This window comes from Pan paniscus, chromosome 6 (assembly GCF_029289425.2).
Source record: "Pan paniscus chromosome 6, NHGRI_mPanPan1-v2.0_pri, whole genome shotgun sequence".
Classification (NCBI taxonomy): domain Eukaryota; kingdom Metazoa; phylum Chordata; class Mammalia; order Primates; family Hominidae; genus Pan; species Pan paniscus.
The window spans coordinates 52,204,825-52,220,493 of record NC_073255.2 but is presented as its reverse complement, the minus strand read 5'-3'; the positions used below and the strand labels follow the sequence as shown (position 1 = coordinate 52,220,493).

Below are 15,669 nucleotides of genomic sequence, written 5' to 3'. Positions count from 1 at the left end.
GGTCATCACACTCACACAGGGTCCTCAGTCCTCCCTCCGAGACCTCCCTAGGAGGTGACCCACAGGTGAGGGCCACAGATGAGAGCTTCTTGCTCTTCCAAGAGGCCTAGGTAAGGCTTCTAGTCAGAATGGATGTAAAGCAGGTCGGTGTATCCAAAACGATTAATTATTTTAGACTTGGGTGGGATTTCTTTTCAAGTTGGCAAAGTTGGAAGCTACAGAATTCACAAGAAAAAAAAGCTATTCATAGTCTCGACTCACAAAGGAAACCACTGTTAATATTTAGAATATTTCCACCCGGCCTTTTTTCTGTGCTATGTATTTAAAATACTATGTGTTTTTATGCATCTGTGAATATATTAATACCATGGGTAAGGACTGTTTTATCCAGCTTTTTCGCTTAATATTGAGATGCTCATTTACCTGTACCATTACAAACTCTGTCTACTTCACTTATTAGCTATATATTGTTAGAAGGATGGGCCGTAAGATACCTGCCGTTTCCTTTACTGTTGAAGGTGAAAGTGTTTTCCAGTTTTCCACGGCTAGGAGAGGCGGGCTGGTTTTGTGCAGTGGATCCTTGTCCTACTGTCAGAGGAGGGGTTTGCTCAGTGGGCCAGGCTGGGGGAGCCACAACCACAACCGTTTGGAGGGGCCTTCACTTGACTCCCTGTTCTCACATTCTACTCCCTGTGCCAATTTCAGACGATGACCCCTGGCTATCCCCAGGACCTCGATATTATCGATGGCAGAATTTTAAGTAGCAAGGAGTCCATGTGTTCAACTCCAGCATTTCCTGTGTCTCCAGAGACACCGTATGGTAAGAATGAAGTAACACTAGCTGCATGTGCTGCTCCATGCCCAAGGAGGGTGACAACAGCCCCTTGGTCTGCTTTCTTTTCCAGTGAAAACAGCACTGCGCCATCCTCCGTTCAGCCCACCTGAGCCCCCGCTGAGCAGCCCAGCCAGTCAGCACAAAGGAGGACATGGTAAGAAATCTACCCGCGAGTCACAGGCGAGTGGCACTCAGGCTTTGCATCGCGGGGTCGCCATTTTTACAGAGAAGAACTCTTATGCAGAAATGTTTCCATTTGTGTCGTATCTCAGAAGCCTTGGATGAGGATGGATCTTGCTAGGGAAGATGTAGGGATGTGGCCGTGAAATCCACTGTGTGGTGGCAACCTGGCCTTGCATCGCTGCCTGGCATCCTGTGGGGGAACCCTCCTGTTCAGCCCCTTCATATGCAGTTGATGGGACCATCAGTGGTGCTTAGCCTTGGTGCTTTTGAAGAAACTAGAATGCCCACCCCACGCTTTATGTTCTCTGTGGGGATTGTGCCGCACGGGCGCCCCTAGCTCTGCCACCCCAGCTGCCTTCTCACACGTACCTTGTGGCCCCTCCTGTCTGTTATTAGTGAGTGCCTAATCACTGTCCCTGGATCTCTGCGGGAACTCAGGGGCTCTGTCCATGGTCTGATCGCATCCGTCTGTCTGCATAGCTGGCTCAGGCGAGAGAGTGTTAGTGGGCGGTGTTTAGGGCGAGTTACTGTGCACTTCTTCAGGGTGGACTTGAGGACTTGCCTGAGAGTCCAGGACAAGGCCGAGCTCAGGCAGGTGGAGAGAGAATGTAAACCTATAGCTCGTGCACATTTCAAAATCACTCTTCTCTGGGAGTTTCGTTCATTACGCTGCTGCTTTTCTGCCCTGGTGAAGGATGCTGTTAATGGTTATTAGGCACATTACCTGAGACTGAGAGACTTTCATTAACTTGTATTTTCATCTGCCCCTTACCCAGGAGTGTTGTGATCATGACAGCTAGCTCCATTCTCTCTCTTTCTCCATAGTAAACCAAGCCTGTGGACTATGTAATAGAAAGACATCCTTCTCCTAAAATTCCCTTTATGGTTTCAGGACCATAAATTGCTCTCTTCATATGTAGCATATAGCAGTTATACTGCCCGTATTTCTCAGTAAGTGCTACTGAAATTTAAAATAAGCTGCATTTTAATGTTCACATTATGTGAGCATTACCTGAGAAGTGTGTATGTTCCAATATGCATTAGCATGATGGACTCACACATAGGTAGCCATGCATCTGTTCTATATTTTTTATCATTTCAATAGATGCAGAAAGAGGGATGTCCCTTCCACCCCATGTAGCCCCTCCTCCTCATGGAGGTGACTGTACTTAGCTCCTAGCTTGAAAGTGTTCGGTGGGTTTGGGCTGGCATCTAGCCCTCTGGCCTGGAATCCTGTCTTCTCCTGCAACACCAAAACCGGGTTTGTTTGAAATAGGTAGATGACAAACAGTGGAAGGTGGGTAATAAGCCTGAGGAAATAAAATACTAGAAACAGCCTGCAAACTCATTAACAGCTCCTGAGGGAGGCCTCTAAGATCACTGTATTGAGCATAAGAGAATGTGGGGAGCCCCGTCTAAACTCCAGAAGGGTCTAGGAGGCTGCAGGAAGCCTGGGTGCTCAGCGTGGGGTACCCAGTGGCCTGGCTGTCTTATGCTGGCCTGATTGTCCCAGCCTGGAGATGAGCTCCATGTCCAGTGCGTGGATGAGCACTGCACCATTTGTGGGTGAGGATGGCTCTGCACACCAGCATGTGTTAGATTCCAGTGGCTTCAACTTGTCCTGAGTACTATCTGCATGTACATATTCACACAGAAGAAGTCAGGGCTTTGCCTTTAAATATAAAAAGGTGACATGATAACAATATTAATGTGAGCCTTCTAGATTTTTATTTCAGCAGTCCCCAGGGAGGGTCAACTTCACATTAGCCCACAAGGAGCACAGAGATAACACAGTGCTGACTTAGTGGACGCTTTCATCAGACAGCGTGGTGAGCCAGTGCCCTTGCCAGGAGGCCCCACCCACTCTGCAAAGTCAAGTGGAGTTGTGAGACTCCTCCAAGGGCACAGTAATAACAGAGGTAGCTCGCCCATACAGAATGTGTCCCCTGATCTTTTTGATTTCCTTCCATTTCACAGTCACATTCTATGGGTCACTTTTACTGTTACCCCCATTTTACAGGCAAGGAAATTGACACGAAGGAGTAGCTAGTAAGTGGCAAAGTCAGAGTTTCAGCTCCATCAGCCGACTCCACAGCCATGGGCAGATTACACAGGGCTGATGTTTCACTTTGTCTTGTCTAACCTAGAAGTGACCTAATGTCACAACTAAAAAGCACATGGAAAGTCTCAGAGTCATGGAATAACCATGTAATTTGTACATTTAGGTAACCCCTATGAACCTCCACCTCCTTACCTAAAAATGCAGACTATAGTACCTGCCATTCACAGCCACTGTGCAGTTTTGAAGTAGTAGGCTTTAGGCATCTGCAGTAATGCTTAACTGCGTATCATTTAGGCCTAGATACTGGTGTGCATATAAATGACAGTATTTGCTTTAAAATACCATTAGGGAGAGGCTTCACTTCCCGGAGGGTGAATTAGACATACTTTTCTCTATTTCTCCTGCTAAGTACAACTTAAAACCTTGGACAGTAAGTATAAGACAAATATAAGAAAGCTCTGAAAGATGGGGAGAAATAGGCCAGCTAGCCATGGACCTCAGGGCCAAGGGACCCGGTAGGCCTTATTTATAATATCTATGGGCCAGGAAACAATCTTCAGAGGACTAAAAGTAACTGAACCACGCAGAACATGTTCTCCAACCACAATGGACTCACTAGAAATCAGTAACAGAAGGGCAACAGGAACACCTTCAACACTTGGAAACTAAACAGCGCACTTATAAATAATCTATGGGTCAAAGAAGAGGTCTCGAGGGAAATCCAAAAACATACTGAACTGAATGAAAATGAGGATAAAATATCAAAAACTGTGAGACATGGCTTTATCCACTGCTTTAATACAGCAGCACTGAGAGGAAATTTTGGGCAAGAAGAAAATTCTGAAATGAATAGTTTATGCTCTTACCTCCATAACCTAGAAAAAGGAGAACAAACTAAACCCAAGGCAAGCAGAAGGAAGGAGATAGTAAAAATCTAAGCAGAAATTTAAAAAGATACAGAGAAGTAATAGAGAAAATAAATGAAAGAAGTGGTTCTTCGAAAAGATCAATAAAATTGACAAACCTCTAGCAAGACTAACAAAAAAATGGAGGACATAGATTACTATTGTTAGGAAGGAAACAGGCACCATCACTAAAGACCCTGCAGACACCAAAAGAATAATGAAGGAATACACAAACTACTCTACACGCATAGTTTTTAAAACTTAGGTTAGATAGACCAGTTCCTTAATGAGCATGAACTGTCACAACTCACCCAATAGGAAATAGACTACTTGAATACCCTGTAACTATAAGGAAATTGAACTAGTAATTTATAATCTCCCAAAAAAGAAATCTTCAGGTTTCACTGGATAATTCTACCAAACATGTAAAGAAGAATTAACACTGATTCTACACAATACCTTCCAGAAAACAGAAGAGGGGGGATCATGTCCTAATTCATTTTGTGAAGCTAGTATTACCCTGATACCAAAACCAGGCAAAAAGAACAGAAAAAGAAAACTACAGACCAATATCCTTCACAGATTCAGATACAAAACTCCTTAACAAAACATAAACAAATAGAACACAGCAATATATAAAAAGATTGACACACTGTAGCCAAATGGGACGTATTCTGAGATGCAAGGCTGGTTTAGTATTTGAAAATTCATTCATGTAATACACTCTACTAACAGGCTAAAGAAAAAGCACACGACTATATCAATCAATCCAAAAAAAGAATAAAAAGAGTTTGGCAAAATTCACATCATTCATGACTCAAAACTTCCAGCAAAATAGAAGACAGGAACTCCTTCAGCCTTACAAAAAGCATCTAAAAAGCCCCACAGCTGACAGCACTCTTTTTCAACATAGTTCTGGAAGTTCTACAGAGACATAATACAAGAAAAGGAAATTAAGACAACAGATGAGAGGAAAGAAATAAAAGTGTCCCTTTTTGCTGGTGCCATGATCATCTACGTAGAAAGCCCCAGGGAATCTTGAGTCTGCTGCTGACATGATTGTCCAAACTGAAAATCCCAGGGAAGAGGCAGAGCTTGCAGTGAGCTGAGATTGCACCACTGCACTCTAGCCTGGGCGACAGTGCGAGACTCTGTCTCAAAAAAAAAAACAAAAAAAAAAAAAAAAAAAGAAAATCCCAGGGAACAACAAAACAACAACAAAAAGTGAAACTGCTAGAACAAATTCAGCCAGTTTGCAGGATTCTAGTTCGACACACAAAAACTAGTTCTATTTCAGTACGCTAGCAATGCATCTGTAGAAGCTGAAATTAAAAATATAAGTCACAGCCCGGCGGATTAGCTCACGCCTGTAATCCCAGCACTTTGGGAGGCGGGGGTGGGCAGGTCACGAGGTCAAGAGATCGAGACCATCCTGGCCAACATGGTGAAACTCTGTCTCTACTCAAAATACAAAAATTAGCTGGGCGTGGCAGTGCGTGCCTGTAATCCTGGCTATTCAGGAGGCTGAGGCAGGAGAATCACTTGAACCCAGGAGGTGGAGGTTACAGTGAGCTGTGATTGCACCACTGCATTCCAGCCTGGCGACGAGCTAGACTCCGTCTCAAAAAAAAAAAAAAAAAAAAATATATATATATATACACACACACACACATATATATGTATGTATATATACACACACATATACACATATGTATACATATATTTATGAAGAGGACATAGAGGTGGCATATGAGCGCATATGTATACGTATATATATGTATATGCCACTTATAATAGCTCAAAAAAAATTAAATGGTTAGATGTAAACCTAACAAACCATGCACAAGACTTATGTGCTGAAAACTGCACAATGCTGATAAAGGAAACCACAGAATATTTCAATAAGTGGGGAGACATACTGTTTTCATGGATGGAAAACTCAACCTAGTAGAGCTGTCACTTCTTTCCAGATTGACAGACAGTTTTACCACAATTCCTATCAAAATCTCAGCAAGATTTTTTTGTAGATATAGACAACATAATTCTAAAATTTATGTGGGAAGGCTAAGGAACCAGAATAGCCAAAACAACTTTAAGAAAGAATTAAGTGGAAGGAATGAGGTTACCTAATTTCAAGACTTATTGTATAGCTACAGTCATCAAGACTGTGGTGTGGATGGAGGAACAGACACTTAGGTTCATGAAACAGAGTAGAGAACCCAGAAACAGGTCTACACAGATATGCCCAGCTGATTTTTTTTGACAAAGGTACCGAAGCAAGTCGGGGAAGGTCAGCCTTTCAACAAATGATGCAGGAGCACCTGGGCACCCACAGGCAAAACAATGAACAGCCACCAAAGGCTCACACTTTATACAAAAATTAACTTAAGATGGATGATGGACTTAAATGTAAAATGTAAAACATAGTATTTTTTTAAATGGGAGAAAATCTTTGGGATCACTAGGCAAAGAGTTATGAGGTTAGGACAAAAGCATGAACCATAAAAGGAAAAGTTGACAAATTAGACTTTATAAAAATTAAATATTTTTGCTATGGAAAGAACCTGTGAAGAGGATAAAAAAGACAAACTGCAGAGTAGGAGAAAAGGTTTGCAAACCACATGTCCGAAAAAAGGAATATCATCTAGAATGTATATAATCTCTCAATACTCAGCAGTAAAGAACAAACAATTCACTTGGAAAATGAGCCAAACTATTATTAAAAAGTCGAAAAACAACAGATGCTGGCAAAGCTGCAGAGAAAAAGAACATGTATACACTGTTGGAGAGAATGTGAATTAGTTAAGCCACTGTGGAAAGTAGTTTAAAGATTTCTCAAAGAACTGAAAACAGAACTGCCATTTGACCCAGCAGTCCCATTACCGGGTGTACACCCAAAAGAAAAAAAATCATTCTACCAAAAAGACGCATGCACTTGTATGTTTATCACAGCACAATTCACAATGGCAAAGACATGGACTCAACCTAGGTGCCCATCAACAGTGAATTGGATAAAGAAAATGTGGGACATATACACCATCGAAGTACTCCGCAGACGTAAAAAAAGAACCAAATCATGTCCTTTGCAACAACATGGATGCAGCTGTAGGCCATTGTCCTAAGCAAATTCAGTATCCCCTGAATTTAAAATAAAAGTTGAAATTAAAAAGAAAAGCCACTGACGAAATTAAAAAGAAAAGCCACTGACTAAATTAAATAAATAGATTTTTATTCAGTAGGAAAAAAAATTAGAAAGTGGTTCAAAGAAAAGAAGAGACATGTCACTGAAGAGGACGTAGAGGTGGCTTATGAGCACATGAAAAGATGCTCAACATCATTAGCCATTAGCAAAATATAAATTTAAATCACACCTATCAGAATGGCTAAAATAAAAAATAGTGACAACATCCAATACTGGTGAGCATGTGGAAAAACTAGACCCCTTATACATTGCTGGAGGGATCGTTAAAATGGTACAGCTGCTGTGGAAAACAATTTTGGCAATTTCTTAAAAATGAAAAACCTACATCTGCCATATGACTCAGTGATTGCATTCCTGGGCATTTATCCCAAAGAAATAGACTTACGTTCACATAAAATCTGTACAGGAACTCTTTTTACTTTAATAGCCCCAAACTGTAGATGTCCTTCAACAGGCCAGTGTTTAAACAAATTGTAGTACCTCAATACCATGGAACACTTCTCAGCAATAAAAATAAGTGAATTATTCATACACACAACAACCCAGATGGGTCTCTAGAACATTAGGTTGAGTGAGAAAAGTCAAAACCTGAAGTCTGTATAGTGTATGATTCCATATATGTCACACTTTTTACATGACAAAATTGTAGACACAGAGAACAGATTCATGTCTGCTAACGGTTGGGAGGGGCAAGAGTAGAAGGGGAATGGAGTAGCCAAAAAGGCAACAGGAGATTGGCAGAAGAGTGGTGGAGTAAGAGGTTGGGAAGGTGGAGCCAGGCCAGGAGCCGTTCTCTGTAGTTCCCAGAAGGTGGTGGTGTGGCATCCACATGCAATGTGAGGTCATTACCGAACCTCAAGATGGGGAGGTGACTGCTCAGATTTGCATTTTCACACATCACTGTGGCTGCTGCATGAAGAACACAGTGGGATGGACAGTGGGCTGGAACAGACCAAATGGTTTCAGAAGAGATAGGAGGAAATCAGAACATTTGTGTAGGATTCAGGTGGTGCAATCAGCTGACCTTAACACAGTGGAATTGGAGCCTGACTGCTCTTTCTAATTTTATTGCTTTTGTCATTATTGTTTAAATTAGGTTCTGGCTTCTTGTTAATTAGTATGCAGTTAGTATAACACTATCTCCATAAAATTCCTCTGTAGATCGCATTACTAAAACATAACTTGATACCTCCTTAGTCAGCATAAGCCCCATGTGTTAAGTTCTTTTCCAGACAACCACCAGGATAGGTGTCCAAGAGAAATAGCCCAGTTAGTTAAAGGCTGTAAGGACAGATTTTATTCAGGATTATTGCAACAGGAGAAAGTGCTGGGCTCAGCCCCAAATGCAGCAAAGACGGCTGGAGATTTATGACCGAGGAATAGAGCAAAAGGATCTGGTGGGTGGGAAGTCATTAAGAAGGGACATCAAGGGTAGGGGGGTTCTTGCTAAACTGGCCTAACACGGTTTCTGCTACAGGCAGGCCAGGGACTTAGACACAAAAGGCGAGGGATGAGGAGCTTGATGACGTGTCAAGGGGGATTAAGTATCAAGTGTGGGGGATGAAAAGCAGGATTCTTGCTGGAACTGAGCTTGCCACGGTTGGACGTGGAAGGCCAACGTTGAGGCCTAGTGGAGAAGAGGGCTTGGAGGAGCCTGGCTAAGGTTTGGTCAAGGAGAGTCTGTCACAAGATAGACCCATCTGTATCCAGGCTAACGCAATAGGGTGACCAAATGCAGCCCGCACGCTTCTCTGTGTTTCTCTCCAGGTCCTTTGGGCACTCAGTTTATAATTTTTTATTTTCTATTTTTTATTTTTATGGGTACATAGTATAGGTGTGTATGGAGTACATGAGATGTTTTGATACAGGCATGCAATGTGTAATAATCACATCATGGAAAACAGGGTATTATGGGCACTTAGTTTAGCCATAAGGCTTCCGTGCCAAGTGGCCTGGGAGCCAGCTGGGGCCAGCCTCTGCCACAGGCATCCTTCACCCACCCTTCTCACAAACAAGCGATTCTTCAATAAACAATAAACAGAATACACAAAAAGCAAACCAAAACATCTCTAGATTTATTAATAGATGGGTGAATTAATGGAGTCTTTTCCAAATAATGTGACTAACAGGAGCCAAGGGGGATGAACGCCCAAAGCTGGGGCTTGCCAGAACCTGCTGGTACCGAGAGCTGATTGCTAAAGTGTGAGGAATTTTGTGAGCCAGCTGACAGCACATTGGCAGCTTGGGATCTGCCAGGGCGGGATTGTTTACACCACAGGATTTAGCAAACGTTATGAATCAACCCCTCCATCGGCCCCAAGCTTCCCTGACATACCAAACAGTAGAAATTCGCTGCTTTTTTTTTTTTTTTTAACTCTGCTTGGTGTTAGCTAACTAGTCATGAAGAATAGAGGCTGAAGTGACCAAAGAGATCTTTCTGCATTTTGACATTCAAATATTTGGAAAGATTTTCCGCATTCAGCATTTGGATTCTAGTCCCATTGCCAGGCTCAAGTAAGCTCTGTGATAACAACACTCAGCTGTTGGAAACTGCTGTCCGAAGCATCTCTCAGCAGACAGGGAGGCCTAAAAGGACACGGCAGAGTGGTGTCTGGTGGGTCCTCTCCTGACATTTCTTCTCTCTCTGGTCAAATGCTGGATGCACACATATTGTGGCTCTGAGACTTCCTATCTGGGTGAGCTCAGGCAGTTCTAGGGACCTCTCTGAGCCCTAGTTTCATGTCCTGTTCAACAGTAGTCATTCCTACTGCACATGGTTCTTCAGAAGATTGGACCAGAACATGTAGCTCTGGCTCCTGGCCCAGACCTGATCAACACTCAGCAAATAGTGGACCCTGATGCTGTTAGGAGAACAGAGCATCCATATGAAGGGCGGTTCCCTGAGCTGGGGAGACCAGTGACAACTGTAAGTCTGGGTTCAGAGCATGAGTCAGGGGACAGAGAAGGCCCCTGGGCATCTGGCCCTGGGTGACTGAGCCCTGGAATCCAGCTTTTCCCAGAGATGTGCTTGTGCCCAGTGTGCTCATGTTTTAAATGCCAGCACCTACTCCAGGAAAATGATGGGTATTTCAATATCTGCTCACATTATGCATATTTAAATATGAATTTAAATACTGTTTAATTCTCCTAGGGATGTGTTGTCATTTAAAAGAGGTTGTGATAGCATGAAGGACTGGGGACAGGAGCAGGAGATGGCATAGCAGCTGTAGGCATTGATGTAATGCCTCCAGCTTTATGAGGACGGGCCCAACCAGGCTTCACCAATTTGCGGCCCTCAAGCGGGAGCGTCAGTGGCAGCCCTCGCCATTGTCTGTCTGTTGAATGTATTGCCACATGGCCACATTATGCCCCAGGAGCCATGTGTTGGAGGACAGTATCCTTAGGCTTCTCAGAAATTCCACATGGGAGCCTCAAATGGACATGCTTTTCTTGAAAACAAAAATATTTGTAAAAATGTAACAATGGGAGTCGTTTAATCTCAAGTCTCCCCTATAAGCAAAAATAAATAAAATTATGAAATGTAAGATGTAAATTATTCTGTTTCTTAGCTGATCCTTAACCTTGATGATATTTTCAAAACAAATGAATAACAAAGACATGAGAAAAGGTTTCCTTTAAAAAGTCGTGGTTCTCGCCGGGCGCAGTGGCTCATGCCTGTAATCCCAGCACTTTAGGAGGCCAAGGCAGGCAGATCATGAGGTCAAGAGATAGAGACCATCCTGGCCAACATGGTGAAACCCTGTCTCTACTAAAAATGCAAGAATTAGCTGGGCATGGTGGCGCTTGCCTGTAGTTCCAGCTACTCGGGAGGCTGAGGCAGGATAATCGTTTGAACCCAGGAGGCGGAGGTTGCAGTGAGCCGAGATCGCACCACTGTACTCCAGCCTGACAACAGAGTGAGACTCTGTCAAAAAAAAAAAAAAAAAAAAAAAAAGAGTCGTGGTTCTGATACATCTCAGCTTCCAAATTATTTCATAATTTTTAAAAAATATAAACACATAACATAAAAGCATCCATTTGAAGGTGAACATTGCACCGGCATTCAGTAGATTCACGGAGTCATGAGACCATCGCCCGTAGGTAGTTCCAGAGCATCCTCATCCTATAACAGCTTTACAAGTGGTATTCAGAGGGGGTTTGGGGACTTTAGGCTTCAGTGAAAAAGATTAGCAGTTAATGTTAGTTTACTTCAAGAGGATGCCTTTATATATTTTGCAACTTCTATTTTGTGTTCAGTTCTTCTGGAGAGTAGGGTGTAGGCATTTTAGGGGCCTGGCTTCCAAGCATGCAACCTCTTCTCTGCTGTCGATTAGAGGTTTTGTGAAGGGCTAGGAGGATTGCCTCCATCCAAGTGCCAGTGCATGAGACTGATCAGGAGTGGGAGCATGTGAAGTGGTCCTCATTGGCTCACAAGAGGGGACACGGGGGTTTGGTTGGTGCTATGCGGACTTCCTGGATTTGGTAGGTTTCAAAGGGTCATGATGTTTGCCACAGGGAGGAAGAAAAGGGCAGTACCAGTGGCACTGGTCCTTCCCTCTGTAGCTCTGTGATCTTGAACAGTTTGCATAACCTCTGGAAGCATCATTTAAATCTAAGCAAAATAAGAATGTGTGTGCCATGCATGGTATTGGGGGCAGTCTCTTAAAAATGAAGATTTCAGCCTATGAATATGCTAGTGTAACAAAAATTTGTCTTAAAATTTAGTTTTTTAATTCAGAATGCACTTTCTTATTGAAATAGTTTCAGAGCCCCAGGGACTGATAGAGAGACACAGCGTGAGAAGAGGGCAAGAGGAAGACAGAGACAGAGAGATTATTTTGACGCAATGCTTTATTTTTATTGAAAAAGCTGTCATCCTTCAAAACTTGACAAATGATACAATGCTTCTACCAGTCTTCTTCTTTCTTTCCTGTACTTGACTCCCTTTTCTGTTGAATTTTTATGAGCTCTGAATGAGAATGTTTATAATAGGGACAAAGGCATGTACTGAATGTGAATATGTGTGACATTTATAGAGGCCCTTGTTTACTTTGGATTTTCTAGAGCCTCAAAAGCACATGCATTCCTATATGGATTTCTCCATGGGTTTATATTCAGGTACGTAGGCATATGTAAGTGTGCATAGGAATAGACATGCCTGGATACATGCCTGTGATGTACTTTGCATTCCCCAAAAAACTGGCGTGGATTAGCAAACATCGTAGCCTCCTCCAACCCCTGCCCCAGATGAACAACATGAAAAAGAAAATTTGACTGCTTCTAAATTATATTTAAAAGTAAACATCAGTGCTGGGTTCGTGGAGGTCAACCTAAAGTGCTGGCCTGTGAATGTGCCTTTAGGGGTCTTTTGAGATGAGAACATGAATTCATTTGAGGGTGATGAAGCTAAAAAAAAAAAAAAGGTGTTGGCTTTCTGTGCTGACACCTCATCCACGGAGCAGGCCAGCTTGGAAGTGTCCCCATGTCAGCCTGCAGACTTCTCTACCATGCTGAATGTTCTCTTGTTTGCTCACTTTGGGTTTAGAGGAATCTGCTTTTCTAAATTTATTTATCAGCTCATTCCATTACCCCCTCCTCTCCTGGTGGACTGTTCTTGACCCTCAGCATGTAGAAGTTATTCTGAAGTGCTGCTAACAGGATTTGATGCTGGCCCTGGGGCTTGGTGACAGATGTGGCTCTGGTCCTGCCCGTCTGTAGCTCTGTGATCTTGAACAGTTTGCATAACCTCTGAAAGCATCTTTTAAATCTAAGTAAAATAAGAATATGTGTGCCATGCATGGTGTTGGGGGAAGTCTCTTAAAAATGAAAATTTCAGCCTGTGAATACGGTAGTGTAACAAAAATTTGTCTTAAAATTTCATTTTTTAAATTCAAAATGCGCTTCCTTATTCAAGCATTTTCTGAGCCCCATTGTCTATGAGAATTGTGCTCCATCCCGGGATTGACGAAGGGAGGCGGTCCTGGCCCTGGGGCAGCTCTCGGGCTGGGGTCCCTTCTGAAGCAGCCTGTGGCTGGTGTGGAATCCGGAATCCACAGCTCGGGCCTGAGCCTGGGCTTGTCTCCTCCTCACTGCTTTGAACAGGAAAAGGCAGTTCAGCCCAGCAGGATGCCTCTTAGAACTGGGAATGGCTTGGAAGAAAATGCTTATGAAGCCCCAGCATATAAAATGTGCAAGGATGTTTCCTTGCTGGAAGCATTTACCTGGTACCCCTTGCATTTTTACTTTCCTCCGAAGGCCCTCACCTTGTAATCCACCTCCCCACAGTTCCATCCCCTCTAGACAGCAGCCTGCCTCACAGTGGTGTCCCAAGAGCATTGGGCGTCAAGAGGTAAAATGCCTGGGCATTTTCTCTGAAGCACCTGTTACCACTGTCCCTTCAGGCTGTGATTCCTGGCCAAAATGCACCCATTCTTTTTGACACACTTGGGAGGGTCTGGGATTGTGAGACTTGCAGAAGAGTCAGATGTCTTGAGTCACTGAGAGGGCTGAAGACGGAATATGTAGTCTGCTTCTTGACATTTGTTACTGGCCTGGGCCTGCCCCATCAGAGCCTTTGAGGGCATTACCAAGGTGCCCCCCAGATTAGTGTACCTCCTCAGCAGATAGGCATTGGCCAGGCCGTCCTACTTAGGCCAGGAACCACCTTGTTGTCTGTTTAAATTCTATCACATTTTAGTGACACACATATGTAGACACGTTATATGGTACATATGTGTGTTATGTGTGCAGGTATTTATGGCTCTGCCTAGATTGAGGCATTTGCCACTTTCTGAGCGCTTCTTACAGGCCATGCACTTATATATGCTCACATGTAGAGAAAGAGCAAATGAACAAGTTTACAAAAAATCCTGAAAGCCAGGCAAGTGAGAATTCCATCGTTTGGAATGAAAGTAAACTTTTCTGATGCTTCAGGGCCAACCAAGTGTGCGATGGGCGTCAGAGGTCAGGTCTCCGTGTGTCACCTGGCAGAGGGATGGTGTGAGCAGCTCATTGGAATTTGATTTTTCCAGAGGAGCATGAGATTGGGTTACTGTGAAGTCCCAGTGTCGCTGAGGTTGTGGAGGGTTTGTGTTTTGTGTTTGTTTTTAATTCCTTCTCCGCAACGCCCAAGTGAGCACTCTACTTGAGTCTCAAGAACCCCAGAGTAGAGCTCGCCCTGGGGTGCTGGCCAACACGTAATTCTCAGGAACAAACAAGTACATTCGAATAAAGCTGAGGATCTCAGTCTGCAGTGCCTGGTCCCTCGGAGGCATTCTAGTATCCCTCTTAGTTTTGTTTTATTGGGGCAGAGCCTGTTGCTGAAAACAGAACCTGTGGGTCACCCTGACTATCCTTCCCAGGACTTCGAGAACTGCCTTGCATGTAGTAGAGAGACTCACAGTTTGCAGGAGTGGCACCGTCTTTGAAGCAGCTTTCACATAAAGCATCCGAAGTTCCTTTGCTAGGTCATGTGCCCAGTCCTCAAAGGTACCTGCAGATCACCTGATCGCTGGGAGTAGGGCTGGTCCAGGGTTCCTCTTATTGTGTGCACACATAAGGTTCGCCCGAGTCCAGTGGGACAGAGATGTGGGAGGTGATGGGATGCAGCCCCTGTAGGACCCGTGAGGCTGGTGGACAGGCAGTGCGGGCTGGTGGGAGGGTGTTAAGGGAGAATTCCATCCAGCTGATCAGGTCGTGTCTCAGGAAGGACGTGCCCCCTATGGAGGCTGCGAGACCTTTAAACTTGCTCATCCCTTCCCGTGTGTCTTCTCTGGGCGCCCCAGCTCCTCCCTTCTCATTGGTTTACTGCCCCTTTTCTCACCTCCCTCTGGCAACCAAGTCTGCTTGTGTCTTCCTCCGAAAGGGAAACTCCTGTTGCCCCTTCTCTCCCTCTGTTCCTCCTCTCCCTCCCTGCTTCACCTTCCCTCCATCCTTTTGTTTCTGCTGCCTCGCTCTCACCTGCATTTGAAGGATGTGACTTCCCAGTGGGACCTGGGTTGGGATTTGGTGTCACCCTCCCTCCCTCAGCCTCAGGACATTTCCAGAGCAGAGTCTTCATCACACTCCTGGCATCTAACACAGAGAAGGATCTGGATAAAAGTTTGTTTTGTTTTCTGATGGGTAAGTGGAAGGAGAGAGACAGTCTCTCAGCTCCAGGGAGCTGAGTACATCATGCCTGCAAAGGGCCTGAGCCCGCAGAGTGGGAGCTGCGTGAGACCAGCACCTGTGTTTCTGAGAGGAGACCTGACATTGCCGGCTGGTGGGGTGGGCTGTCCTCTTCCAGGTGTCTGATTTGCACCCCTGCTTGATTTTGCTAAGGTGCAGTGGGTGGTCCTGGCTGTAGCAGAGTCAACGTGTGGACAGTCCAGGTCCTGTCCTCCCCGGGGATCTCTGGGTGTTTGGGTGGGGGAAGCAGACTGTCCGGGAAGAATTTTTAAATGTTTTTTCCTCAGCGGACTTGCTGCCACCTGGAGCCCACCTT

General features: G+C 44.2%; 1 protein-coding gene across 4 annotated transcripts in view; it reads left to right on the top strand.

The window, feature by feature from the left end:
* The window catches only part of TNS3 (tensin 3), a 307,731-nt gene that overhangs the window by 236,861 nt on the left and 55,201 nt on the right, over positions 1–15,669 (top strand). For 3 of the 4 annotated variants that reach the window (XM_008975482.5, XM_034964064.2, XM_034964063.4), the window contains exons 19-20: positions 706–820; positions 906–989. The exons of the other annotated variant lie outside the window; for it this stretch is intronic. In XM_008975482.5, coding sequence (XP_008973730.3) covers positions 706–820; positions 906–989 — 199 coding nt within the window. The remainder of the gene's footprint in view (positions 1–705; positions 821–905; positions 990–15,669) is intronic. 4 annotated transcript variants of the gene reach the window in all.